Source organism: Cutaneotrichosporon oleaginosum, assembly GCF_008065305.1.
Source record: "Cutaneotrichosporon oleaginosum strain ATCC 20508 chromosome Unknown ATCC20508_contig06, whole genome shotgun sequence".
Taxonomy (NCBI): domain Eukaryota; kingdom Fungi; phylum Basidiomycota; class Tremellomycetes; order Trichosporonales; family Trichosporonaceae; genus Cutaneotrichosporon; species Cutaneotrichosporon oleaginosum.
Window position 1 is genome coordinate 364,154 of NW_027072175.1, and position 26,027 is coordinate 390,180.

General features: G+C 60.9%; 17 protein-coding genes across 17 annotated transcripts; 8 read left to right on the forward strand and 9 right to left on the reverse strand.

The window, feature by feature from the left end:
- Positions 1–174: 174 nt before the first annotated feature.
- COLE_06566 (uncharacterized protein) lies at positions 175–717 on the forward strand (the record flags this gene model as incomplete). Its single annotated transcript, XM_018427428.2, has 1 exon — positions 175–717. The coding sequence occupies one exon, from the start codon at positions 175–177 to the stop codon at positions 715–717; it is 543 nt and encodes a 180-aa protein (XP_018279128.1).
- Positions 718–1,343: 626 nt separating this feature from the next.
- On the forward strand, positions 1,344–2,117 carry COLE_06567 (uncharacterized protein; the record flags this gene model as incomplete). The annotated part of the gene is made up of 1 exon (XM_018427429.2): positions 1,344–2,117. One exon carries the CDS (start codon positions 1,344–1,346, stop codon positions 2,115–2,117), a length of 774 nt encoding a protein of 257 aa, XP_018279127.1.
- Positions 2,118–2,440: 323 nt separating this feature from the next.
- Positions 2,441–2,701, forward strand: COLE_06568 (uncharacterized protein; the record flags this gene model as incomplete). Its single annotated transcript, XM_018427431.2, has 1 exon — positions 2,441–2,701. One exon carries the CDS (start codon positions 2,441–2,443, stop codon positions 2,699–2,701), a length of 261 nt encoding a protein of 86 aa, XP_018279126.1.
- An 851-nt stretch (positions 2,702–3,552) lies between these two features.
- COLE_06569 (uncharacterized protein) lies at positions 3,553–4,335 on the forward strand (the record flags this gene model as incomplete). The annotated part of the gene is made up of 1 exon (XM_018427432.2): positions 3,553–4,335. One exon carries the CDS (start codon positions 3,553–3,555, stop codon positions 4,333–4,335), a length of 783 nt encoding a protein of 260 aa, XP_018279125.1.
- A 206-nt stretch (positions 4,336–4,541) lies between these two features.
- Positions 4,542–5,219, reverse strand: COLE_06570 (uncharacterized protein; the record flags this gene model as incomplete). Its single annotated transcript, XM_018427430.2, has 1 exon — positions 4,542–5,219. One exon carries the CDS (start codon positions 5,217–5,219, stop codon positions 4,542–4,544), a length of 678 nt encoding a protein of 225 aa, XP_018279124.1.
- Positions 5,220–7,123: 1,904 nt separating this feature from the next.
- On the reverse strand, positions 7,124–7,666 carry COLE_06571 (uncharacterized protein; the record flags this gene model as incomplete). Its single annotated transcript, XM_018421353.2, has 2 exons — positions 7,124–7,469; positions 7,542–7,666. 2 exons carry the CDS (start codon positions 7,664–7,666, stop codon positions 7,124–7,126), a joined length of 471 nt encoding a protein of 156 aa, XP_018279123.1.
- Positions 7,667–8,401: 735 nt separating this feature from the next.
- COLE_06572 (uncharacterized protein) lies at positions 8,402–9,583 on the forward strand (the record flags this gene model as incomplete). The annotated part of the gene is made up of 5 exons (XM_018423085.2): positions 8,402–8,468; positions 8,501–8,634; positions 8,699–9,202; positions 9,273–9,408; positions 9,444–9,583. The coding sequence occupies 5 exons, from the start codon at positions 8,402–8,404 to the stop codon at positions 9,581–9,583; spliced, it is 981 nt and encodes a 326-aa protein (XP_018279122.1).
- Positions 9,584–9,765: 182 nt separating this feature from the next.
- COLE_06573 (uncharacterized protein) lies at positions 9,766–10,664 on the reverse strand (the record flags this gene model as incomplete). The annotated part of the gene is made up of 3 exons (XM_018423084.2): positions 9,766–10,122; positions 10,162–10,307; positions 10,406–10,664. The coding sequence occupies 3 exons, from the start codon at positions 10,662–10,664 to the stop codon at positions 9,766–9,768; spliced, it is 762 nt and encodes a 253-aa protein (XP_018279121.1).
- Positions 10,665–11,610: 946 nt separating this feature from the next.
- COLE_06574 (uncharacterized protein) lies at positions 11,611–12,960 on the forward strand (the record flags this gene model as incomplete). Its single annotated transcript, XM_018423083.2, has 1 exon — positions 11,611–12,960. The coding sequence occupies one exon, from the start codon at positions 11,611–11,613 to the stop codon at positions 12,958–12,960; it is 1,350 nt and encodes a 449-aa protein (XP_018279120.1).
- Positions 12,961–13,962: 1,002 nt separating this feature from the next.
- COLE_06575 (uncharacterized protein) lies at positions 13,963–15,012 on the reverse strand (the record flags this gene model as incomplete). Its single annotated transcript, XM_018423082.2, has 5 exons — positions 13,963–13,997; positions 14,041–14,257; positions 14,365–14,436; positions 14,474–14,661; positions 14,712–15,012. The coding sequence occupies 5 exons, from the start codon at positions 15,010–15,012 to the stop codon at positions 13,963–13,965; spliced, it is 813 nt and encodes a 270-aa protein (XP_018279119.1).
- A 301-nt stretch (positions 15,013–15,313) lies between these two features.
- COLE_06576 (uncharacterized protein) lies at positions 15,314–15,688 on the reverse strand (the record flags this gene model as incomplete). Its single annotated transcript, XM_018427427.2, has 2 exons — positions 15,314–15,458; positions 15,519–15,688. 2 exons carry the CDS (start codon positions 15,686–15,688, stop codon positions 15,314–15,316), a joined length of 315 nt encoding a protein of 104 aa, XP_018279118.1.
- Positions 15,689–16,629: 941 nt separating this feature from the next.
- On the reverse strand, positions 16,630–17,810 carry COLE_06577 (uncharacterized protein; the record flags this gene model as incomplete). Its single annotated transcript, XM_018427426.2, has 3 exons — positions 16,630–17,299; positions 17,360–17,610; positions 17,661–17,810. The coding sequence occupies 3 exons, from the start codon at positions 17,808–17,810 to the stop codon at positions 16,630–16,632; spliced, it is 1,071 nt and encodes a 356-aa protein (XP_018279117.1).
- Positions 17,811–19,232: 1,422 nt separating this feature from the next.
- Positions 19,233–19,919, reverse strand: COLE_06578 (uncharacterized protein; the record flags this gene model as incomplete). Its single annotated transcript, XM_018427425.2, has 1 exon — positions 19,233–19,919. The coding sequence occupies one exon, from the start codon at positions 19,917–19,919 to the stop codon at positions 19,233–19,235; it is 687 nt and encodes a 228-aa protein (XP_018279116.1).
- A 274-nt stretch (positions 19,920–20,193) lies between these two features.
- Positions 20,194–20,901, reverse strand: COLE_06579 (uncharacterized protein; the record flags this gene model as incomplete). The annotated part of the gene is made up of 1 exon (XM_018427424.2): positions 20,194–20,901. The coding sequence occupies one exon, from the start codon at positions 20,899–20,901 to the stop codon at positions 20,194–20,196; it is 708 nt and encodes a 235-aa protein (XP_018279115.1).
- A 1,450-nt stretch (positions 20,902–22,351) lies between these two features.
- On the forward strand, positions 22,352–22,639 carry COLE_06580 (uncharacterized protein; the record flags this gene model as incomplete). The annotated part of the gene is made up of 1 exon (XM_018423081.2): positions 22,352–22,639. The coding sequence occupies one exon, from the start codon at positions 22,352–22,354 to the stop codon at positions 22,637–22,639; it is 288 nt and encodes a 95-aa protein (XP_018279114.2).
- Positions 22,640–22,805: 166 nt separating this feature from the next.
- Positions 22,806–24,739, reverse strand: COLE_06581 (uncharacterized protein; the record flags this gene model as incomplete). Its single annotated transcript, XM_018423080.2, has 10 exons — positions 22,806–22,874; positions 22,911–22,999; positions 23,042–23,156; positions 23,199–23,338; positions 23,387–23,596; positions 23,634–23,841; positions 23,905–24,008; positions 24,040–24,319; positions 24,352–24,603; positions 24,635–24,739. The coding sequence occupies 10 exons, from the start codon at positions 24,737–24,739 to the stop codon at positions 22,806–22,808; spliced, it is 1,572 nt and encodes a 523-aa protein (XP_018279113.1).
- A 272-nt stretch (positions 24,740–25,011) lies between these two features.
- COLE_06582 (uncharacterized protein) lies at positions 25,012–25,877 on the forward strand (the record flags this gene model as incomplete). The annotated part of the gene is made up of 2 exons (XM_018426646.2): positions 25,012–25,623; positions 25,683–25,877. 2 exons carry the CDS (start codon positions 25,012–25,014, stop codon positions 25,875–25,877), a joined length of 807 nt encoding a protein of 268 aa, XP_018279112.1.
- Positions 25,878–26,027: the final 150 nt, after the last annotated feature.

Consider the following 26,027-nt stretch of genomic DNA (forward strand, 5'->3'; position numbering starts at 1 on the left):
ACTCCAGCTGGCCAGCCGCCTAGCTGTATAGCTACTAGACTCTGCACCTCTTCACTCTGCACATCTGCTCCATCTCTCAATTGTTAGGGTCTCCAAAACCAAGGGGCAAGCAATCAAGCTCCATCCGGCAGGTCAGCAAGTCGATGCTGCCTGTGCCAACCGCGCCAACCGCCCATGCCGCCCACCAGCCGCCCTCTGCTGCGCCCATCTCGCTCGTGCGCTTGCACCTGCCCCTGGCGGTTGGCGCATCCAAAACCACCAACCGCAAAGCCACCGACCACGAGGCTTTGCCCGACGCTTCGTGCTCCGGTGCTCCGTCCTGCGATCCTGCTAGCTCACGAAATCACGAACCTACCACCCACGCATGCACTCCCATGCACACCCAAGGGTCAAGGCCCAAGGGCGTCGTCGCTAAAATCCGCGGCGGAAGCTTGTGCAAACTCGAGCAGCCAGCACACGAGGTTCCTAGCCCCGTCGCTCCGTCCAGCCAGTCACAGTCAGGCTGGAATGCCGAGCTTCCCTCCGAAGCCTCCGAGCCGAGCCTGCCGACGCCTCCTCGTCCAAGACGAGGGCATGGTGCCTCGCGGTCTTGAGCCAAGCTTCTTCACCTCACCTCCGGAACTTCACATCTTCCATATGCAGGCACTCGCACTGGCTGGCCGCTGGGGCTCACCGAAGCGAAGCGAGCTTACCCCGCACCCCCACACCAAGCCTTAGTGGGGTGGGACCTGGGCGGTAAGCGAGCGGCCCGCCGGTCCGACAGCCCGTCCAGTAGCGAGGCCAACCGAGGCATGCATCTTTCGGGGCGAGCAATCGCTTCTGTCTGCTCCAGTACGAGCTGCCCGTCTCAACCCACTGGCGCAGCCGCTGACGGAAATCTCGAGCTGCCAACGACGTAGGTGCGGAACCTCGGCCGTGCGCATGCGTGCATGGCAGAGAGGAGTTTAGAGGCCGATACTGTAGCTCGAGCAACAAGGGCGGCCGGCCGAGATCCGAGCCAGGCTTCAGGAACCTCTCCTCCCTGTGGTGGTTTCATCTTCCCTGACACGGTACATGAGGGGGGAACTGATAACGATCCATAGACCCTGAGCTCATCCGACGCTACAATTCGGCGAGCGGGGAGGTGGTGCAAAACAAACAGCGACGTCGCTCGTGCGCATGCGTTCGAGCATGTGCACATCGTCGCTGACGAGTGGAGCGGTGGACTTGCTTCGTGGTCGCGTGAGGTCGGGGCTGTGGATCGGTGGACTAGCCCAAAAAAAGAATGAGAAAAAAAAAATTGGCTGCGGAAATCACGAAATCACCAGAATCACCGTTGATCCTGTTCAAGCGATGGGCCGTGCATGCCGCGCACCCAGGTCGCCGGTGCCGATCCCTGCCCTGGCCCATGTCTCGGAATTTCCCACCCCCATGCCACAATGCCACCCACAACTCCGGATCCGAGGTGCCCGTCGCCCAGCTCGACCAGCTCCAAGCTCCAAGCTCCAACTTGCATTCTGGTGGCGGCGGCTGCGCGCATCCAGGCTCACGCTCCAAGCACCCAGCTCCATGCCATGCCCGACCCCACGACTCACCTCGCCTCGGACCGCCTCCGGCTGCAGATCGTGCAGATCAGTCTCATGTTCCTGCCCCTGGCACGTCGAGTGCGTGATCTCTCACACCATCTTGTCTTGTCGACAACAGCCTCGCCTCTGCTCGCTGCTTCCCCACACTTGGCGGCAATGGAAGGCTTGGCACACAAGCGAGATCTCACAGCCCGGCTTGGCGCGCGGGGCCGTGTGGCCAATGTGGGGAACAAGCCCGCTGTCCGCTGCGATCGGGACGCGTTGGGGCTGGTCGTGATGGCCGAGTGGCGACGATACGCTGGGGCGACGGAGTTGCAGCGTCTGGCGTCCAGCGTCTGGCGTTTGGCGTGTGCGTACGGCGTACGGCGTGCCGCACTCACCACGCCGATTTCCAAGACGTCCGGTGAGCCGGCGATCAGGCAGTCACCGCTCGGCAGTCACTCAGGGACTGTGAACCTGACCCGTGGGTTTCCAACTTTCCACCACAAAGCCGCCCCACCGCGGCCACCGCCCGAGTCGCCAATCTCGCTCGCTCTGGATTGGTCTGCGTAGGGTGGAGCGGTGGGCTCGGCGTGCGCCGCTGCGCCCCGCCAGCCGCCAAGCTTCGCCGCGGTCGACGGGCATCTGCGCTCCCCGAGACAGCTGCGCCGAGTCAAGAGGCCAGCCAACCAGCCATCGTCAAGCGAGCCATGTCCTGCACGTGGCGACAGCGGGACGCGCGGCGGGCGACAGCTGCAGCCACGGCAAACGCCTTACGGCAGCGGCCTATTCCCGGCAATCTTCGCGGCCGTCGTACTCCGCCATACGTCATGGCGCTGATCGGCAACAGGCACGCGCCTGGGCGAGTCTCCGTATCGTGCTCTTAACTCCGGTACATGGCGCTATCTTCGTGCTTGCTCTCGGCCACGGAGACCTCGGAGCTCGGAGCGCGGAGAACGGTGGCAGGAGTCGCGGAGATGCCGAGGTGCAGAGGGAGCGGCCGACGCTGCCCGCGCAATCAGCTGATTGTTTCAGCGCTCACGGCTGGAGGGATCGTCATCGGGCTCAACACAAGTCAGCTGGCTGGGTTGTCACGGCCAGGGAACAAGAACGAGCCGCGGCTCGGTTGTCATGTCGCTACGCAAGATTGTCGCTGATATGATAGTGGCACTTGCCCACTTCCGACCTCCGGATCTCTATCCCACACCCAGACTGCATGGTGAGTACATGATGGAGTCTGGTGATGATACCGAGTGTGGCAGAAAGGTCGGGCGCTTCGTATGACTCGCTGTGCGCGAGTCTTCTTGCCTGAGAGTTCTAGTTCACCTCATGGGGATAGCCGATAACAGTATTGTGGGGTGCGCTCGATAACGCTCATTACATACAATCGAAGCGAGTGAAGGGATCGGACTGACGATCACGTCCATCACACCAGATCGCCGAGTTCGGCACTGACGCAGATCCAAGTAGCGCACAGTCGGCACAGATGTCTTGCCCAAGGATCGCTCACCGATCCCCCGAGAAGATCTCCCCACGACGCTGATCATTATCGGGCTTATCACGTCCATTTACAGTAACTATATTCATTCCGCCACGCAGCTTCTGCGATCTGCGATGTATGACGCAGGCCGACGACGGGCTCTGGCAGTGCCGTTCCAATCGAGATGGCGCGCTGTCAACTCCATACTAGCCTATCTCTCCGGCGCGGCTCTCTCGCGATCTCACGCCTAACCGCCCGCGCGACCACACCTCGCCGTCCCATGCCATCCTCGCCCAGCCTCAGGACGAAGCGACGATCCCATCCGTGCGCCGCCCCTGCCCCCTGCCTCCTCCCTCCCTGTCCCCACCCAGCCCTGCGCCCTCGCCGCACAGGCCTCGCTGGCTGACGCAACTGCCTTCGGACATCGGGAAGCCTCGGCGCCTCGTTGTGCATCCGACCCACCCCCGAGCCCTGCGCCCGCACAGACCGCCTCGTCGCCCTGCCCCACATCGCACCTCGGTACCTCACATGGCACACGGCACATGGCTCACGGCGCTCATAGCTCATTGTCATCATGGCCTCTTTCACGCACGGTGCACCGGCAGATCCCCACGCCGCGCTCCATGCACCGTTGGCACGGGCTTGGCGATCCACTGCGCCATGCGCCAAGCGATCTTCCGATACGCCTCGCGCCTTGTTCCGCGCCCCGCGCCCCGCGCCTCCCGAGATGTCCGCCGATCCGCCGACGAAGCAACTTGCGACCCCGCCAACCCCATCCTCCCGGCTGCGAACTACGGCTACGGCTGCGGCCAAGTAAGCCACAGCCACCACGCCCCGCGCCCCGCGCCACCTCGCCTTGCCCCGCCTATTCCCCCACCTCTCTCCACCCCCTCTTGGCCCATCACGCACATCGGCGATGGCGCTGATACGCATACCCCGCGAGCCGGCCCCGTGGGCCGGCTATCCCCGCCCTATCGTATCAGCAGGATGCAGATCTGCTGTTCGAACGCGTCCCTTGTTCTCTGCTTCCTGCTTCCTGCTTCCTGCTTCCTGTCCACTCTCCACTCTATCCCCCTCCCTCCCTCTCGCAGCCACTTCCGAAGCACCTCGAAGCGTTTATCCTGCCCCACCGCCCTCTCCACACTGACAACCCCGTGGCCCATGTGCCCCGCCGCTGCTCACTCATTCCGGGGTCCCTCCGCCCCGCCTGTGCGTCGGCCCCGCCATCGCTCCGATTCACCGACGTCGACGCAAGGAGCCCCGTGGTGGAGCAATCTCTGCCAGCACGGTTCGTGGAGCATTTCTGAGTAGCCATGCGACTGAACGGTGGGATGCTCCACATTCCCTACGCCCTCACGGCAACCCAACTGCCTCTGATTTCCCCTCCCCGGCCACAGCCGGCTTGTCCCACTGACTCACTGACTGCACCACTCCCTCGTCTCACAGACGCCTCAGCACCGTCCACCGTCACCCACCACCGCCGTCACACGTCACTCGTCACGTCCGACATGTTCGCGTCAGCGGCCCTGCCCGTCTCGCGGGCCGCCGGAGTGCGCAAGACGCCGCTGCTTCCCATTCGGCGGGCGGTGCGTTGCGTGCTCGCGTGAGTGCCCCTGCCATTGAGCGGCTCGACGAGCGGGCTCCGTGGGGCGGGCACGAGCGTCTAACCCGGCTCCTTGCCCGTCCTGTCTCTCAGCCACTGCAGCTTGATGAGCTCCTAGTCTTGATGGACTTCTGTCTCGCTGTCTTTCTGTTGCGCTGTTCCCTTCTTCGTCAGTCCACCCCCCTCGTCTACTCTCCGGCGCGGTACCACTTACCATTCGAACGTCTGCTGGGAGGAGGGATGACTGGGCTCCTCCGATCGATGGCGGTGTCCCGCTGCGGTCCATGGTGCTGGACGTCACGGCCCGCCGTACCCATGTTGAGTCTGGTGGGGCTGGATAGACGCACAAATCAAGTCTCCGCGACTGATGCCGGCCGACATGGACGACAGCACCAGCACGACCCACAATGGACGACACCAGACAAGAACGAGGCAGACGCGCAATCATCGCACATATATCTCTGCAGCGGTCTGTGGTCGATCGCGGCGCGTGGCGATCGATCGAAGGCAACATTAATGACGCCTCATGGGTACTCGAGGACACGGACGCCGGCCGGCTTCCTTGGGGCCGGGAACTCGATTGAGGCAACATTGTGCGCTAGAAGTTCACGTGAGGGTCGATAAGGTGTATGCATCTGGCAGGTTGGGTGCGGAAAAGGGTGCGGAAAACTCGACGAGTGATCATCTTGCTGCCACAGGAGAGGCTGACGGCACTTCGCCTTGGACAGGCTAGGCGCGGGAATCTATTTGTCGCGAGAACGGGAGAGTACTCGGCATGGCAGCGTATAAACATCTATGATAACCCCGTGCCTACGCTCTCCTACTCGAGCGACTGACGACAATGGAGCCCTCTCACAGGCCTCGTTAATCTCAGCGAGTCATCTCTTTGCCTCTATCATGTCCCCATATCCTAAACGGATCGCAACAGAGTCGACGACATCGGTTCCCAGCTCTCCGCCGCTCTCCACATAACCAACAAAATGTACCTGCCACAAGAAGGGTCGGTCATGCGTCAATTCTGCCAAGATACACGAGACAAGAGGAAATTCTGACCGGACATAGCACAATTTCTCGTGCTCGATACAGTACAACGCCCAATAAAGAGCGATATGTGGTCCAGCATGTAGAGATGTTGCAAGCCTTGGGTGATCCTTGCGCTGGCAGATCACAGCCAGCGATCCTGCTCCAACCACGTCCACGCCGCAACGTTGGCAGAAGCGTGGCACACATGCAGCACGGGCAGAGGCTTCGAGTCTGGACGCCAAGCATTTCATCCACGCGATGGAGATTCATCTGCACCAGTCAGTTCTCTCTCCGACACGTTGGTTGCGCCGTCGACAACCCGTGATGCGATGCAAAATTGTATGTGCTGATAGCTTACAGAAAGCAGCGCTCCTTGACCTCTTGATGTAAATTGACGTATTCGTGCACGCGTCCTCGCAGTCTGTGCTTGAAAAGGCTTAGCTTCAGTTCTAGCTCGCAAACATCCAACGTCGCTGCGCCGTCGAACTGCTTCACTTCCCGGCCTCTGTGCCGCACGGCAACAAGCCGGGTTTGGTGAGAGGGCAAGGGTATGCAGTTCATTTGCGCCGTGCCACTCCCGCCGCTGCCTGCACCATGCATCCAGCGCTCTACTCGGGGCCACGCGATGCTGCGTATACTCACAATCGCCATAGTTTGCACAATCATCATCGTTTGCACGATCCCCAAAGATTGGGCAAGTCTCGTTCTACGTGCTTCAGCCGCTTTGACACCCATCCCACTCTTCATCTCACTCGCTTCCCGCCCTGAAGCAAACCCGTGTGAACAGCGAAGGTCGCAATGCAAGCTCGAGCATGTCAAGAGTACGCTGTGAGAGCGAAGCTCGCAGCGGCTGAGACGAGTCTAGGGCCATCGACTCTGTGTCGCCACTATAACGGTTTGAGCGGAGGTGAAGCAGCGTTGAGCTGGGCCATGCGAGCCCTGGGGCCATCGCACGCGAATACATCATCAGATCGCGATCCACAAGGCGTGTCGCAGCATACGCCTGACACTCGACAGGTCTGGCTCCCTTCCGCGTCCTTTTCATCGCCCATACCCCTCTCCGAGCAGTCGCGTCAAGTCCTCGGTTGCGCCGCATACGTCCGACCAGACAACATGAGAAGTTCCGCTTCCTTCGCAGATGTCGAACTGTATGGTAGACAATAATATCAGCTCCCGTTTATTCGTGCTGTTTAATGCGGTTAGGATGGTCAGTTGCGGGGGTCGTGACACCGGGAAAAGATATGAGGCAGAGCGGCGCTGAGACCGAAGCCAGGCAGGGATTGGGAAGGCGCATCATTAGGCGCCGGGTGCGAGTGCGTCGACGCGAGCGCGTCAGACTTCAGTCAAGAGTCAGTTCAAGAGATCGGAGGTTAGCCGCGTGTCAGTGACGATCTTGCAAGGTTGTGCGCCACACTCTCGCGGTCAGCCGCTCTGGCAGGCGCCGTGGGACGCAGCACGAATCCAATGTCTACATCACAAGCTCGCCTTGTCCTCGACCACGAGCTTCTCCAACCCACGCCTCATCTGCTCCACCATGGCCGTCGGCCGCCGCTCGACGGGGTGGACGAAGACGTGCGTGAACCCACCGACGGCCGCGACAGTGTCCTTACCCTGCTGGAAGAACCCAACTTCGTACGTCACTGAGCTATTGCCAAGCTTGTTGACGCGCAGGCCAAGGTCGACGACATCGGGGAAAGTCAGCGGAGCAAAGTAGTTGCAGCTGCTGGTCACTACCAGGCCGATGGGCTCGGACGGGTTCGGGTCGGTCGGGCGCAGGCCGCACGACTCGATGAGGTAGGTGTTCACGACCGAGTCGATGCTGGTGTGAGTGAGCTGAGCAATGGGTGCCTCAAGCTGGGCCGACCTCAGCAGCCGCAGCTCGGCCACTCACAGGAAGTTGTACACCGAGTTGTTCACGTGTCCGTACTGGTCATTGTCAGCCCAGCGAAGGCGGTAGGGGAGGAAGAAGCGGTAGTTGGAGCGGAGGCGCGACTTGAGCGCCTGGACGGAAGCCATGGTGAGGAGTGAGGAGCGGAGGAGGAGATAGGGCACAGCCAGAGGTGATCGATAGGTCCTAGCGAGGTCGAGAGTGTCGTTAGAGACGGCGATGGTAAAGTTGTGACGAAGTGTCAATCAACAACGACGTGACATCCAACTACGGCCGATGCTTTGCCCGGCAACTCGGGTCGGCCATTACCGGGGTGTGGCTCATGCACTTTCTCAGATGCGCACGGCGACGGCGCATCCCTACGTCTTGCGTACTCTCCATTTGGAGAGATCATAAGACAACAGTGAGAACATTGAGATCGATGCCAACACTTTCGTCTGGCTAGATTGCTCGATCAGGTGGTTGTGGCGGAAAGTTGTTCACGTTGTCGCCGCGGCAAAACCCCGGGGTAACTTTCCCCACACTCCCCTCCTCTCACCGCCATTCCCGCTCGTGGACGATACCTTCCACCACATTCGTCATGCACTGGACATCCTCAACTGCATCGACCAGCTCACTCGCAACTCACCGCCCATCTCGGGAGCCGTCTGAGCGATGAGTGGAGGTGGAACTGCAAAGCACAAACGAGCACATGTCCGAGCGGATCGGCCGGGCCGCCCACCCCCGTCTGACATGAGGCATGCGGCAAGTGCGGCAGTCGGCGTCCCATTTGCTTCCGTCCCGCCCCATTCCCCACCTCATTGCCTCTCTTGCTCACCATCACCATACCCCGTCGCCTGATCGCCTCAATCACAACATCCATCATGCGGGCAGCAAGCACCATCGCCAGGTCTTTGCGCGGCGCCCGCGCCGCCGTCCGCCGTCCCTTCGGTATGGCGAGGTCGAGGCATTGCTAACAGCAGCGATGCAGACGCGGGCAGCGAGCAGCTTCCTCCGCATGCCAGCGATGTCGCCGACGATGACCGAGGGCGGGATCGCCGCGTGGAAGAAGAACGAGGGCGAGAGCTTTGAGGCCGGCGACGTTATTCTCGAGGTGGTGAGTGCCCGTCTCAGGCGGTCCAGGATGTCCAGGCGCAAGGGAAGGTGCCGCTAACTGGCAGGAAACGGATAAGGCGACCATCGATGTCGAGGCGCAGGACGACGGTGTGATGGGCAAAATTGTGTTCCAGGCCGGAAGCAAGGGTGTGCCGGTTGGCGAGATCATCGCCGTGCTCGCGGAGGAGGGCGACGACCTCTCGAAGCTCGAGGTGCCCAAGGACTTGTCGCCACAGCAGGAGGCCATTCCGACCACAGATGCCAAGGAGGAGCCAAAGGAGGCGCCGAAGGAGGCGCCGAAGGATACGAAGCCTGCACCTGAGTCGTCGGGTCCCAAACCCCACCGTAAGGTCGACCACTCCAAGCCCATCGCGCCGTCCGCAGAACGCCTGCTACAGGAGAGCAGTCTCAGTGACGAGCAGGTGGCCAAGATTAAGGGAACAGGCCGCCACGGCATGCTCACCAAAGGCGACATCCTCGCCGCCGAGGGCAAGATTAAGTCGCCGTACGGTAGCGCAGCGGGTATTGTTGACAATCCGATGGGCCCGAGTGGCAAGCGGGCAAACGAGGTGAGTCGCTATGTACAGGTTGTGTTGCGATGCGACCAGCCGTGAAGCAGCAATGCTGAGCTGACCTCAGCCAAAGACACCGCCCAAGGCTGGCGGTGGCGTTGCTGCTCCGGCCCCAGAGCGCCCGCTCACCGGCGCCGAGCTCCGCCGCGCAATCGTCGCTGGCCTCAGCAAGGCCACTACCCCAACGCCACCCGCGCCGAAGTGTAAGTTCTGGTATCAGCATCTGAGCTGATCGCAGTCCCGACCGCGACTGTTTCGGATGCCGAGTTTGACGACCTCCTTAGCGACTACTCGAAGCTGATGCCCTCCTCCGCATCACGGCCTGCCGCCTCAGCTCCTAAGGCAGCACCCAAGGACGAGTTGGACGGGCTGGCGTAGGAGAGTACTAGGGTAGATGCACTCCTGTAATATTATTGTGGGCCAGGGACGGCTCCGCTCGCGATCTCTGCATTATCCAAGATTGGCCTCATACCCACGGCCTCCGCGAGACATCGAGCCGTGGCAGTCTGCCGTCCTGACATCCACTGAACGATGATATGCGATGACTGCATCTTACACCTCTACTTAGCGACCTGGAAAATGCTGAGGAGCGCAAAGCACCCGTAGAACAGGCCGACTGGGTACGCGACAAGGAGGCGTTGACGATCCATGCGGAGAACGGCCACGAAAATTGTGCTCGCGGCGTACGTGCACCACACTACGCTCACGATGCTCAGGATGCCGCCGACGGCCGTGTCCATGCCTAGCCCGATGCCGAGTCCACCGAGTCCTACCATCGGCAGCAGGCAGTATCCCAGCACACTCGCTGTGCGGTACGCGTCGATGCCCGAGTCGCTCATGAGATTGAGCAATGTGTAGATCGATATGGTGCCCAACAACCCTACTCCGTAGATGTACGAGAATTGTGGCTTGCCAGACTGCTGTCAGCGACGCTGGAAGAGTTGTCGTGCACTCACAAGGAGTAACACGAATGCGAATGCAAAGCAGAAGACAAGAGGGCCAGCCATGTCCGCGTCGTCCATAATGTGCGTGTCCACCTTGCCCAATGGGTTGAGCACCGTGAGTGACTTCTGCAGGATGTGTCCCGGGTCGATACCGAGTTCTGGCGTGAGCGCATGCTCAGCGAAGGGGCGAGTAATATACGCATGTTCATTACGGCTATCCTCGATGTCGACGCCGCGGCCTGCATCTTCGACTCACCTTCCATCAAACTTGGCTCGCCCTCAAGACCTCCAGTTCCAAACGCCTCCCACCACCTTCCCTCGCTGCCCATCGACATTCGCCCGCTCGCCATGTTTCCGCTCGCGTACCCTCCTCCGCCCATAGACCCCATCGACCCCATTCCCCCACTTGGCTGGCTTGCATATCCACCGTAGTTTGAGCCGCCCTGGTAGAATGCGAGCGGTTCGCCACCGCCTGACGAGGACGAGTACTGGCCGTACGAGTTCTGGTTGAACATGGCTGGCGTCGGAAAGTGGAGGTTGGCTGAATGTGGAGGCGGAAGAGGAGTTGTGCAAAGCTGTGGGTTGCGCTAGACACCAGGAATTGCAAAGTGGCGGTCGGTCAAAAGACAGATGCTGCCGACGTCGAGATAGAGAGTTTGAGTGATGAGCAAAGGCTGGGTGCAAGCGATGCTATTGATGGTCTGTGAATGCGGAGGAGGGCATCTCATGTCGCTGCAGTGACGTGTTGGACGCGTGGATCAAGGCACACGAGGTAGATCGGTGCCACTTTCAGCCAAACGCCGCGGCCTTTTCATCTCCCCCGAAGCCCTCCGGTGGCACTCGTGCTGGGTCATTCGGGATCCGCTATACGTCGAGGCCACCAGTGCTCATCGCTGCTACATCCCCCCTCCCCACCTCTACCCCCATGTCCGCCGCCCGCCTCCTCTCCCGGGCCGTCCGCCCCGCGGTCGCCCCTCGCGTCCCGGTGCGTCCTTCTCCGACTCGCGCGCGCCGTTCCCGCGTCTCCGCCCCGCATCAATTGTCCCAGTTCTCATTGGCCGAAGTGGCTCCGGTCTCGGAAGTCGCTGGGCAATGCTGGAGCATCGCGGCGAGGGCATGCCCCACGCCGGCGACGGGTGGAGACCTTGCGCGCACGCCGACTCTGCGTTGAAGCTCTTAGCTAACCTCAGACGCTTGCCCGCGCCCTCGCGACCCCGGTTAGGACTAACGACCCCATCACCAAGACTTCGACTCTGTCGAACGGTCTTTCGGTCGTCTCGGAGACCATTCCCGGCGCCTCGACCTCGACCGTTGGTCTCTGGATCGATGCCGGCTCGCGCGCCGACGCCGCGAACGCCTCGGGCACTGCTCACTTCCTCGAGGTGAGTTGAGGAAGGGTTGAGGAAGTCGGAGGACAAATGTGGTCTTCATGCAAAGGGAAGGGGTTGGGTTGCGAAGAGCATGCGCGGGTGCACGTCCGTGTCTGCTGGGCGCCGATGCGCGCGCTGTGTGCAGTGTGGAGCTGTTGCCAGCCCCATTGTCATCGCGCCTATCACCGGCGATGTATTACCCCTCATCGCACCTCGCAATTCCCCGAAGTTGCCCTCGCTCCGCATCTCCAGTGCTCGGCTAACATCACAGCACCTCGCGTTCAAGGGCACCAAGTCGCGTTCCCAGATGCAGCTCGAGCTCGAGGTTGAGAACCTCGGCGCTCACCTGAACGCGTACACCTCGCGCGAGCAGACCGTCTACTACGCCAAGGCGTTCGACAAGGACGTCCCCGCCGTCGTCAACATTCTTTCCGACATTCTCCAGAACTCGAAGCTCGACGAGTCGGCTATCGAGCGCGAGCGCGACGTCATCCTCCGCGAGCAGGAGGAGGTTGACAAGCAGCTCGAGGAGGTCGTCTTCGACCACCTCCACGCTATCGCCTTCCAGGGCCACAAGCTCGGCAACACCATCCTTGGCCCCAAGGAGCACATCAACTCGATCTCCAAGGCCGACCTCTCTGGCTACATTGCCAAGAACTACACTGCCGACCGCATGGCTCTTGTTGGTGCTGGCTCGATCACGCACGAGGCCCTTGTTGAGCTCGCCAAGGAGAACTTTGCCTCGCTCCCCGTCTCGTCTAACCCCATCCCCCTCGGCCAGGCCTCGCACGAGCCGACCCAGTTCACCGGCTCGGAGGTCCGCATCCGTGACGACACTATGTCGACCTGCAACATCGCCATCGCCGTCGAGGGTGTCGGATGGCGCTCCCCCGACTACTGGCCGATGCTCGTCATGCAGTCGATCTTCGGCAACTGGGACCGCTCGCTCGGTGCCTCGCCCCTCCTTTCGTCCCGGCTCAGCCACATCATCTCGTCGAACAACCTCGCCAACTCGTTCATGTCCTTCTCGACCTCGTACTCGGACACCGGTCTCTGGGGCATCTACGCCGTTTCGGAGAACCTCATGAACCTTGACGACCTCACTCACTTCATCATGAAGGAGTGGCAGCGCATGTCGATCGGCCCCAGCACCGCTGAGGTTGAGCGCGCAAAGTCGCAGCTCAAGGCTTCGCTCCTCCTTGGCCTTGACGGCACCACCGCCATCGCTGAGGACATCGGTCGCCAGACCATCACTACCGGCAAGCGCTACACTCCCAAGGAGATTGAGCGCTACGTCAACGCTGTCACCGTCCAGGACATCAAGCGCGTCGCCGAGAAGTACTTGTGGGACCGCCCGCTATGCGTGAGCGCTATCGGGCGTGTGGAGGGCCTCCTGGACTACAACAGGATGTCTGCGGACATGTCGTCGCTCACGTACTAGTGCTCGGGAGCGAGCAGAAAATGTAGACCAATGGTGCATTGAATACTGAGACACGCAATAATTGAATAAATCGTAAATATCTAGCGACCCACTGATCTAACAACTGGCGAACAACGGAAACACAGTCAGACAGTACGCCACGTAATCTGCTGATCCCACAATTCCCGCCACGCGCATTTTTGCGTGCCTCGAGACATCTACACTCCCGTCTCTGTAGACGATTGAGAGGAAGGTGCAACGCGAGCGACCAGTGGTCGCGAGACGCGACACAATGACTGTTAGGATCTAGGAAGGTGGTAGCCACACTCTCCCCTCCAACAAGGGGTGATCTGGGACACAATGTCGCTAGTATTACTGCGTTCGGCGAGCTCGCTGGTCTAATGACTTTACCGTATTTTCTGGCCTACCAACGACATACACCCCCGCATCTGCAGCCGCGGAGTATCACCCGTGCTACTTCTGGGCCCTCACCACCCTCCGGCCTCCCCGGACAAGGTGTTACAGGCCATGAAGAGGGGCGTCGCTGAGCAAAGCGTTCTCGAGGCGCGTCCTCACAAGTCAGGCGATCTTCGGGTTTCCAGAGGACACGTACCTTCGGCGAAACCCGCCACGTCAGTAACTGTCTGAACCTGGATGCCATCGACCAGGGGAAGTGTGTCGCAAAGATCTGAGGTACTGCTCTCCCACAAAAACCTATGAAGCACTGCGACATGGCTGCCGATGGAGACGAGTGCACCGAGCTGCTCTGCGCAGGGTCAAGCTCACGCTCCATGTCTGACAATTGATCACAGCAGTAAGGGGAGAACAGCGGCAAATTCACTCTGCATCCATGCGTGACGATAATAAACAAGGTGATCCACTTGAAATACGCCGGGCGCGTCAATCATCGTGGTGGAACAGAGTGGTGGCGCTGTCGCGTCTGCCATTCAATTGATCATCACTCTACCAGCGCTGTGTTCGTGCAGTGCGGCGTCCTTCTCTTCTCATGACACGCTCTCCGCTTCACACAATCTTGGCGGCGAAAAACCACGCGTCCACTGCCGTCAGCTATGCCACAGCATCTTCAGAACATGTACGCACTGTCGCGATTGTCCTCGGACATTCCTGTGTTCATGTCTATACACCCCAAGAGCTCGTAACCCATCGCGTCGAAAGTGCTCAAGAGCCCGAGGCCGAGGTAGCGCGCATCGTTGACCTGCTGAGAACTGCTCGCGTACCACGGGTTGCCTCGCAGCTTCATCTGGTAGCACCTCTCCTCCTTCATCTTCTGGTCCTGAATACCGGCAGACCAGCAGCGCTGGGCGTTAGCGCGGACCAGTCTGCAGCCAGCGCCCGTCGCATCGTCACACCGCAATGTCGCGATGCGAGAGGGTGCAGGACAGTGGCGGAGCTCAAACAACTCACAGTGACCGTCTGTATGAACCCCTGCTGGATGCTGTCGTTCGGCGGGTCGATAATGCGGATCTTGTCGGTTTCCTTGCTGTCAGTCCCGGCGCTCAGCGCCCATGCTTACATTGAACGTGACGGCGAAGATGATCCTGTGCACTGGCGGTCCGGCACGGAACATGAGGCTATCTTTGTCCCAGCTCTTCTTAGACAGGTCGGTGGACGCGGCGAGGTGCCACCCCGCATTCGACAGGTGGTGAAGCAGGTGGATCATGAGCCGTTTCGAAGGCACCGCCTCGCGCCCTTGAGCGGACCCTGCGGTCAGTCGCTTTCGTTCAAAGCATGCAGCGCCAGAAGAAACACACATGGATAACCGCGCAACTTGAACTCAAACCATCCCGGCCCGCCGTCGGAGCTCTGCAGGCCGACAGGCCACGCAATGGCCAGGGTGTTCTTGATGACCTCCGTGATGTGCGGGGGAAAGCCTAAGAGACGGAGACGGTCTTCGCGGCTGAGGTGAAGACACGCGAAGAGCGGCTGCGATGGGCCTGCCGTTGGCCCAGCGCCCATTGAGACGCTATAAGGATCCTTCTTTTCCGGCAGATAGCCGCCGCTGCCCTCCTGGTAGCCGGGGGGACCGTCGGGATCGCGTTTGAAGGGGCCCATCGGAGTAGCGATAAACGGGGGAGGTGTGGAAAGGCGAGAGGAGCCGAGGAGACAAGAGAGGAAAGAGAGGGACGGCTTGAGTAGTTAGTGAGCGATGCTTAATGTGTGGGAAGTGGCGGTTGTTGACCAAGGCAACCAGTTGTTGATGTGGTGGAGGTACGACATGCCGTGTATGCCAAGCCACACATTCCAACTGACGCAACGAACAGTATGCACCGCATCCAACGCACCGCCTCAACATTCATTGCCCTTGTCTTTACATTGCATATTCCAGTGACCATGGCGCGTCATACGATGTTGATCAGCTGTCGGCGCTCAGTGGGACGGCGACTCCTTGACGAAGCAGTAAGTAGGTGTGTTGTAATGCTATCACACTTGGTCTGGGGCAGGCGGATGAGGCCCTTATATGTTCCCCATATTTATGGGTACCAGGTATGCATACCAGACTTTACCATTTAGCTTATAACGCCATTGTTTATTACCCGATGTAGAGTTCACGCGCTCACATACGTAGTCTTGACTGCGTTTCCACCACCTCCTCGGCCTCGGCTAAGTGAACACATGTGCGCGCCGGTGGCGGCCGGCGTCCAGATCTGCTCGTCATGGCCGCGACGGCTACGACGGTTGCTGCCTCCAGAGTGGGCAAGGGCGCACGTGAACTAGCATGCGGAGACATGCCGCCCCTTTCGGCGTCCCCCTGGCGTCACCGCTGCGCACATTATGACAAAGTCAGCTGCCATTCATTTGCGTGCCCTTGACGCATGGCACAAGGTTGACGAGTTACAGAGTTGCAGTAAGGTTGGCGAGAAGCGAGGTCACGAGACTACGCCACTCCGGCTTACGCAGCGTGGCCGGTGTGGACCTCCGAACATGCAGGGCCCGCCTTGTGCGTGTCGGACTCGCTAGTCCAGGATCGAGGGAGTTGGAGGCGGGGACACGTACGGTAGCTGACATTACTCGTAGAGACTTGACCGCCTCGACTGTGGTCCTCAAAGTCCTCAAAGTGCAGTCCCTGTAGTCTGCACTCACGCAGGGGGTACCCGTGCGGTCGCGGCGCATGCATATAAGAGGGCGCTCCAGCGCCATGAGACCAGACGAGTTGGATCGCGTCGCAGACTTCGGCGAAGTGTAAGTCGCGCCCGTGCTCGGCACAGGCCACTGATTTATAACTCTTAGGCCGATTCGGGATGTGAACAAAAGACGCCCCACCCGGCAGTAAGCGGCAACCGCGATAAGCCGAGGGGCCTACCTGTTTTGGGATTGTGGTGAGGTCAGTGGCGCCTCAGGGCGATCTGGGCGTGTGAAGGGCGTCGGTATGATCATGTGCATCGCTCGGTGCGAGTTTCGCAGTCTCGCAGTCGATGCTGCGAGCGAGCCATGGCGAGTAATGCTGGTCAGTCGAGCACAAGTCAGTGCAATCCAGGAGAGAGCGGCAAACGCTCACCGCAACCACTGTCGACTGCACAACTGCATTTGCTCCTGCTAATGACAAAATGAAACCCCAAACTTCTTCTGATGCTCCCGTCTACTCAGAGACTGGCCTGGTCTGGGGCGAGGGCCCGTCAGACCGTCAGGCCGTCAGACCCGCGCTCAGGTCTTTTGGCGCCAAGCATGCGCTTAGGCGAAGAGGTCGAGGACGGCACGGCCGACGAGCGAGCCCTCCTCCATCTGAGTGTAGACCTTCTCGAGCGACTTGAAGGGGACAGTCTGGATTCTGCACTTGACGTGGCCGTCGGCAACAATCTGGAGAGCCTCGATCGCGTCCTGGCGGTTGCCGACGTACGACGAGGTGAGGGTCTTGTTGTGGAGGACGGTGAAGAAGACGTCGGCCTTGACGTAGGCGCCGGCGGGGGGGAGACCGACAGCAACAACGGTGCCGCGGGGGCGGATGTACTCCATGGCGATGAGGTAAGCCTCGGGCTTGGGCGAGGTGATGATGGCGGCGTGAGGGCCAAGGCCGTCCTGGGTGGCCTTCTTGACGGCAGAGACAATGTCCTTCTCCTCCTTGAAGTCGACCCAGGCGGTGGCGCCGATCTCCTGGCAGTACTTCTTCTTCTCGGCACCAGTGTCGATGGCAATGACCTTGAGGCCCATCCACTTGGCGTACTGAACGGCGAGCGAACCAAGACCACCACCGGCACCGGGGATGGCGATCCACTGGCCAGCGCGAGCGCGCGAGTTCTTAAGCGCCTTGTAGACGGTCACACCAGCGCAGAGAATAGGGGCGGCCTCAGCCATGTCCATCCCGTCGGGGATGGGGGTGAGCTGCGACGTGTAGGCGGGGCAGCTGGGTCTGTCAGTGCAATTCCTGTGAAGAGCACAAAGAGCGCCGGTCTTCAGTACTCACTACTGCATGAACGAGCCCTGGGCGTTGATGCCTGAGCACTTGGCCTCGAGGCAGAGGGGCTCCTCGCCAGCAATGCAGAACTCGCACTGGTTGCACGAGTGGGCGATCCACTTGACACCGACCTTGTCTCCGACCTTGAGCTTGGAGATGGGGTCGTTGATGGCGACAATGATACCAGCACCCTCGTGGCCGGCGATGCAGGGGCGCTCAGCCTTGACCGGCCAGTCGTCCTTGATGACGTGAAGGTCAGTCTGAGAGTTAGCGGGATGTGCTTCCACTTGACTCATCGCGACCGACTTACGTGGCAGACACCGGAGTAGAGGACCTTCACGAGGGCACGGCCGGGCTCAAGCTCGTTGGCCTGGACAACGGGGATCTCCTTGATCTCAAAGCCAGAAGCGTCGTCCGAGACGGCGGCGAGCTGCTTCTTGGGGATCTGCTCGTTGGACATTGCGGTGTTGTTGCTTTGGGTGGGTGGGGTTTGGATGTGAGAGGAGTAGAAGTAGTGACGGTTGGAGCTGGTTGATGGGGATGAGAACGCCCAGACTGCGCCTTCTTATATCATTCTGACGAGGGCCGTCCTCCCACACACAACGTTGTTTCCCAAGCCACACGTACCCAGCCTACCATGCCAGCTGCCAGCGATGCACACGCATACCGCCCAGCCAGCCTGCCTCCGAGCTGATTCGGTCACTTGGTCAAAGCCAGCCCTGAAGGCATGTGGCCGGTCGGCTCTCATTACCAGCGACCTCTTCCGAGGCATCCGAGATGGGGCGGGGGCAGGAGAGGTCGAGCGCAACCGCTATAGCCGGCGGCGAGGCACGAGGGACCGCGATGCGGGGGTTGTGGGTCGTGAGGGGGGGGCTCCGAGACAAAGTCCACAAGCAGCACCAAGTCGAACATCCCGAGATGCCAGCAGTCATCTCCCAACACGGCTTGGCACGGCGTAGCAGACAATAAGCGTACTTGGCTACCCTGTCTCGATGCTCCCAGGGGTCCAAGAGTTGAGCCATGAGCCAGTTGAGACAGAGATTGGAGCACACGAGGCCCCGGACTAGGACTGCGGCCTGCGTCAAAATGACCTGACGCAGGCCAGCCAGATCGGAGACTTGGGACGCCCTGTGCTGTCATGCCCGCCACGCAACTTTGGCATTCACGTCCTTGCGCGGCCTCGCGCCGCACCGCCCACCAACCCCACACTCCGATTCGCACTACTCTTCACGGACGCTGCGTGTGCTCCCCACAGCCATCTGTGCGTGAATACTAGCTCTGCTAGGCCTCATGATGCACCCACCTGCAGCTGAGCTCGAGCCTCGGAGGTTCAGCCGGAGACTCGCCCAGCAGACCAGAGAATGCATCGGGTGCGGGAGTGTCAGTGTCAGTGGAGACTCGGAACAAATCCAGGGCATCAGCGGCAGCTTGTCCGAGATATCACTGTGACTGGCTGCCACAGATCGGCTATCACCTCTTCCGAAGCCACACCGGTCATTACTCCTTGCCCCAACGCATCGCTCTCTCTCCTTGCCTCTCCTTGCCTCTCCTTTCCTCTCCATCGCCAGTAATGTCGGGCCCATCGCACCCTGGCCCGTGCCTGTAGCCGCCACGGCATGGCCACCTCCACCATCGCAGCCCACCGGATCGCCGGATCAATCTCGTCCAAAGTCGGCGAGCTGACGTGGCGAGAGTATCGCCCGCAGCGTTTCGCCCGCAGCGGCCCGGTGCCGCCTGCGATAACCCACACGTGACACCTCTGAATCGTCGCCAGCTAGTCTCGGCGCCGCCGCGGGCGCCGTGTCGTTCGCCCGCTCACTCGCTTGCCTGGGATAGCTTTCCGCACCACAGTTAACACCGGCAGCCACATCTCACGGCGTTTTCAGAGGATGGCCGCTGGGGGCGCTAGAACAACGGTGTTGGCGTCAGCCCAGATGTTCTGCTGATCTGTGGGTGCGTATGGCTGTCGGAGGGCACTAGCATGCCGCCGTCCGCCACTTAATTCGTGGCGCCCAGCATTCCCAGCCGAACGATTGTTCCAGCAACATGTTCGCAGGTTCCGACCCCTCGAGCCCGCCATTCCACCAGTGGCAGCCCAGCAACGCCGGCCCGCAAATTCGCAACACGCCCCGATATCTCGCCGGGTGGGCGATCGCTGTGCCTGTAGGATTGCAGCAGCGCAAGCGAGCAGCCAAGATGCCGAGAGTGACCGTCGGCGCACCCGAGGTTGATTTGGTATATGCGGGCCCGAGTCACATGATCCCGGGAAACTAGTTAGCGAGCGCGATGCGGGCACTGATCTGTGATCTGATAGCGAAAATTCGAAACGAAGATTCCGAGCGTCACCTGGTGCCCCGCGCCACCTAGATCGCTCGGGTTGTTTCTTTGACGGCGCATGCATTGTGATGCTGTTCCGACGATAATGAGCTCTTGCAGTTGACTGGTGGGACAGGTTCTTCCATGATCCATGACAGAGATTGTCGCACTCCATCGGCGCCCACTCATCATCCACCGTTGCCTCAAGGATGTGTTGTTCATGCTCGTTCATGCTCGTGCCCGGTGAGTTCATCGCTGCGCCCTGCGCCCGGGTCGGGGATGGAGAGAGATCGGAGCGTCATTCGGAGCGAGCTGTGTCCATCCGAGATGGAGATTCGGCGATCGGCGAGCTTGGGCCCGTAGATCGGGTTGGCGTGAGTCATGCCGATTGCAGCGGCGTGTGCTATGGTGATCGTGAGGATTGGGCGGAAGCGTCGGGTGTCCTAGTCCCACGACTTACAGCTACTCGAGGATAGGCAGTGAGCGTGACCTCTCCGCTGGGGAGCTCCAGAGGCCCAAATAGGGAGCTACGTTGAGGCGAGAGAACACCTCAGCTCGCGCTGCACACTCGGCTGCAGCTGTCTAGCTAGTTGTCTGCCAAGCTTCCCACTAAGCGGCTGGTTGAGCTCGGAAACCTCGGTGGCTAAGCCCTCTGGCTGAGCACGCCGAGCTGGTCGTGCTTCCCCAGCTCTCTGGCGGGGTCGGATGAGCTGGTAAGCCTGCAACCTAGCCTGCGCCCTCGGCTTGCTGGGGACTTGCTCGCTTCGCAGGCAACAGAAGCGACAGATTGTGAAGGCTGCATGCGCTTGTCGGAACTTGCCCAGAGTGTCGCCTAAACCCCCGGCGGGCGCGGTCGTGTTGCCCATTGCATCCCTCCTGGGACTAGCTTGTAGTCTGGGCACAAGCAGCATCCGACCACCTCCCGAGCACAACGAGGTCGACGGAGTAGCCTCCAGTGCATCCCTCAACACTGGACGCGCCGTCACTGCCGTATCCCGTCCAGGATACTCTTTGCTCACAAGCGGCTGCCTCGCCTTCGCCCGCGGCCATCTTCCACGGGCCGACATCGGTCCATTTGCATTCTGCCAGGCTCGGAGCACCTTGTCACTCGGCAACCTCGCTTCGGGATGGGATCCGGAGGGGTTCAACCGCTGCGCCTCCTGCAGCCTCCGAAATGGAGAGTTTGGCGGTCTGAGCGCGTTGCCTGAGAGTGCCGGCGGAGGGATCATGTGCATCTGTGGAGCTGAAGGGACCGGAGTGGCCAGGGTGGGGCTGGGCGTTGAGGTTGAGCCGTGGGGGAGCAGCGGGCAGGCGGGCAAATGAGCTTGAGCCGGGCGAGGAACGCTTGTCGATCGCGGCTGACAATCAGGTTGTTCTGGCTGACAAGTGACCTAGCGAACGCTGCTTCGCATCGGGGACGAAGCTGAATTCAACCTTACATTCAGTTGAAGTGTGATCCAGCCAGCATGTGGGCGCTGAGCAACGTAGGGCATGGAACGTCGACGCTCTGCCTCGCACGAGGCCTGGGGCAAGCAGTGCGCTCTCCACCAGGTCAGTTGAGTAGGCCTGCTCGATCTGGACTGGCTGGGCAGTGAGACATCCTGCGGAGCATGGCTGACTCCAGAATGTCCTTTCGAGTGAGATCTCCGAGTGACGGCGCTTGGCGGAGGGCGCCGGGGGACACCAGCACTGCCGCTCTTCGTTGAGCTCGCTCCTGCGAGGGGGAGGATGGCGGAAATTCGCTCGTGCATCCCGCTAGCCATGTGTCGGCGCAGTGGGGGCAGACAGCGCAAACGGCGTGCACTGCTTTCCGGGCCTCGCTCAGGACGGAGCATGGAGCGACATCCCTCCCTACCCGAGCGGAACCAGCTTGTGGACGCACACAGCGGTGGTGTCTCGTTCTCGGGCGGCAGCTGCGACAACACCGCTTCGAGCGATGCGACACCTTGTTAGGCCAGTAGTCCGACAGGACGCGACTGCAGGCGACCGCCGCAGACTGTTGATGCACCTCCGTCCGAGGAGTCGGGGATCCATGGATCAGCGGGCGACGGACCTCGGTGAGACCGCGACGCTGGCAACTATCGGCAGGCCTGCTCACTCACGGGCTGCAGATGCGATTCGCGCCTCCGCTCGCAGGTCCGATGGATGTTGAGAGCTGGGGCGGCGCAGATGGCCTACTGCATTTTGGCCGCCTGTGCATCCGCTGGCCGCGATAGGCTGCGGACGGCCACACACGTTTCCCCCGCGATCTCACAGCCACGAGGGGCCTGGCCATGCTCGTCCAGATTGGCCAAGTACGCGCGCGCATCCTGTGCACATGTCTCACATCTTTTCGCGAGGCCGGAACATTCCCCGGAGGCATGAAGGTCGCTGAATTGGAACCAAACAGCGGCAATTCAGCGGGTCCACTGGCGGCAAGAGCGCGGCGACATGGCCGTGCAGCAAAGACCGGTGCAAATCTGCATTGTGGTGGCGGAGGAGGAGGAGGAGTTGGGAGGACAGGAAGATGGAGGCCTGAAGCTCCGGGGCTCTGGGAGCGGACCAGGAACGTGTACATGTCTCACGAACGTCGAGGATAGCGGACGCCACCCGGTTTGCCGGCACACGTTCCGTGTATGGGCGAGGGGTATAAATGATGCTCAAAGTGACGACAACACCTAACACTCTCATTTACACTCACTCATCATGCCTGGAACGCCGCAGAACTGCACCTCGCCTGTCCCATTCGTCGCTGTGACTTGCTGCGCTGTCGTTGGTGGGCAGTGGACCGATCCTCTGTGCGAGACGCGCGACCGGCGCATGTTCATCGCGTGCTCGGACGGGATGGCCGCCGCGAACAGAACCCTCGTCAACGCCCATGGTGGATGTACCGGCGGTAGTGGGGCTGGGAAGAAGAGCGGGGCGGCCCGCGCTCGAGTCGGTGTGCTTGCTCTCGTCTGGTGTGCTGCTGCCGCCGTGTGCACTATGTGGTAAGTCGAGCGCATGATCATGACGGAGAGGACACTGACGCCAGACTACTCTCACGGCTCAAACGTCGGCATGCGCACAACTCGGTCTGGCCCTCCCTGCGGCGACGCCAGCTTGTCTCAAGCAATCGATACAGCTTGTTGTACATTAGTAGATGCAGGTCCCTAATACTCTATCGAGCGGTGAGCAAGGCGTCGCGCCACCAGTGCCCCAGCAGCGCGCCGGCGCCCATGGACGTTCTCTGTCGTCAGATTGTGTAGCAACCTCGACAACTCACCTTGAGCTCGAGCGCGTGATGCACGGGGTAGGGCCCGGCTGCAGCTTGCCCACGTGTGCTTGCGGACACGATGTCGAACACAATGCCGTCTGACGTCAGTTTCCTCGACAACAGAGGCGAAGTCTACTTACCAGGAATGCCTTGGAAGGGAGGGAGTGAGGCCGCGAGCTGGAAGGCCACGGAGCGATTGATCCCAGCAATGACGACGGAAAGGACACGTTGAGCGCTGGAGATGACGAAATTAATCTGCTTCGTCAGCGACCAGCCAGTGCTTGACGTGGTACTCGCCAGGCTAAACAATAGGCCGTAGGCTAGCACCGTCGGCGCCAGGAAGGCCGTCACAGTAAAGAGTAGGGTGCCGAGAAATAGCGTGTCAACCTCAAAGGCATGCGAGTCGGTACGATGGCGCAGGACATTCCAGCGGCGGCCTAGAGTTAGCCATAACCATCACTGCAGATGATATCAGGCGTGCTTACCTCGAAAAAGGTCCCAAAGGCCAAGGAGAGCAGTCATCGACGCGCGCGACAGTGCAGCTGTCGCGAGGTAGATAAGGCGAAGGTGGAGGGTCAGCAGGGTAAGAAGGTCTGAGGACAGAGCGACGCCAAATGAGACCCCGAAAGAGCAGACGAGAGCGAGAGTTGTTGAGAGGTGCGGCAGCGCGTGAACAAGAATGGGCGAGGCAGCGTCTCGCGTCAGCTTTCAGAGTTGGTAAATTGAGCTCACCGCGCCAATACCCTAACACATGCGTGATCGAATCACACAGAAACGCGCTCAGCCCGGTGTTGAGCTTGAGACCAAACGGCCAGTCATCGAGCCAACGGAGCGCCGCGATGATCGGCAGCGTGAGGGTGTCGGCCACATCGGGCGGGATAGGAAGGTGCGGATGTGCGAGCAACAGCACGCCTACGAGCGCTCCCAGAAGCAGATCCATCTGGTGTGAGTGGGCGGGCAAAGCTTCCGAGGGGAAAGAGACAGCTAGCTTGTTGAAGCTCACGTTAACAGCCGCAGCCGAGGCGGAGTGCGCGACGGAGTTCCTGTTGTCCATCGGACACTCGAGCAGCTCAGCAATGGTAACTGCCCGCTGCTTAATCTGATAACCTGGCATCAGTGGGGCAAGAGGAGGACATACAAAGAGCGCTAGAAAGTGGCAGAGGAAGAAGGCACAGGCGGTCAAGTGGAGAGCGGACAGAGGCTCGGCGGGGTGGGCCTCTAATCAGTCCCTGGAAGAGGAGAGCGCTCGCCATTGCCACAGCGAGGAGAGTGCTCGTTGTTCTTGTCAGAAGGCTAGAGTACACCATTCCCGCGCCGAGCAACAGCCACGGGGCGAGGAAGGTGACACCTCCCATCGGCGTGGACGGGGCAGGCCTACGGCCGCGGAGTTGATCTTGCGCGGACGCGACGGCATTCAGCTGCCGTCAGCTCCTGCTCATCTGAATCTCACTGTTCCCAGAAGTCCACGCAGGTCGGCCGCTACCGGGACGCCGTACCCCGCCTCCTCCCCCTCGTCCGCAGGCAGAGTCAGATCTCTCATAGGGGTGAAGAGCACAGTCTCGACGTGAAGGGAATAAGCGACCGGCGAGGGGTCGGCCCAGATGGTCAGCCCCGCACTCGAGTCTGATTCCGGAGCTGATGCGCCGGCGAGGACGTGGGCGAGTGGCTCCAGCGGTGGATCGATCGCCGGGACGGCTTCGTTCTGTGGTCAACGACGACAGGAATGCACCAACCTCCACGACGTCCACGATCACGAGTATCTCCCCGCTGTCGCCTAGGCGCCACCCAACTGCCGTACCCGTCCGTCGCTCGATGTTTGTAGGCCAGAAAACGCGCATGCTGCGCTGAGCATGGACAAAGGAAGACGATGAAAGTCATCGTTGCCAGGCAAATGCGGCACGACAGATGGGTCAGGCACGGGCCCCGCATCCTGCAATCTCGGCGCAAAGCACAATTCCGCAAATCCGCGCAGAATCGCATTCAAGCTCTTCCTCATCTCAACGACTCGTCTCCGCGTCTACATTACCTGTACGCGCACCGATCTCCCCATCGCTCGGCCTCACATCGCCTCCATACGCCCCCAACTTTCCGCACATCCTCTTTGCTCGCCATGACCGACGACGCTCTTTCCGCCCTCGAGCTCTTGGTAGCCATGTACCCTATGGAAGGCGAGCTCGTGCTCTCCGACGGCGCCTCTTCCGCTCTTGCCGGTTCTCCTCCTACCTATCCACTAGACGTGATCGTGCGCGTGCCGATCGACGACGACGACGACGCGCGACGCATTGAGCTCTCCGTCTCGCTTCTCGAATCCGGCCCGCCCCGGCTCGCCCTCCGCCCACCCGACTTCCTCACCCGCGCAGCATACCAGCGCCTGTCGGCCTCGCTACCAGTGAGCGAGGGTGAGGCGACCGAGGCCGTGATGGCGGCGATCGAGGCGATCCGCGCCGCTGCGCCCGCACTCGTGCAAGAAGAGGTGAAGGCGGAAGAAGAAGCGGTGGATGACGGGCCGCTGGAGCGCGTGTGGTTTTGGTTCCCGTCGCTGAGCACGCGCGAGAAGAGGAAAGACCTCGTCTCGTATGCCGAGAGTTATCGCCTCAACGGGTTCGTGTTGGCCGGCAAGCCTGCGCTGCTGTGCGTCGAGGGCGGTGGCCGCGCCGTCGACAGATACATGGCCGACATCAAGAGTGTGAGCTGGGGCGATATTCCGAGCTTCCAGAAGAAGGTGAGGAGCGCTGCGTGCATGTGTGGCAGGAGACAGAGGAGGGCCCTTGCTAACTCCAGGTCACGGAACGTTTGCGCCTGCCCCTCGCCGAGGCTGAGCGTAAGTTCAGCACGATGACGGATGTCACCTCGCTCGTGCCACACTACGGGACATACAACCACCGTGGAGACATGAGCGAAGTCAAGCGGCTGTGTGACGAGTGGGGAGTGGGGCAGGACTTCAACGCTGTGGTCATGAACTCGCGTGACGAGTAAGGCAAGACAAGTCCAGCGCGCGCCCAGGAGTACAGGGAAGGTTAGGAAAAGGGGGAAGAGATTGCGCGCTCCGCAGAAGAGTTTGGGCATCGAGAGAACAGCAAAGGCGATAAGCGGACCGGAGCCTCCTCGCTCACAGGTGGTAGTGTC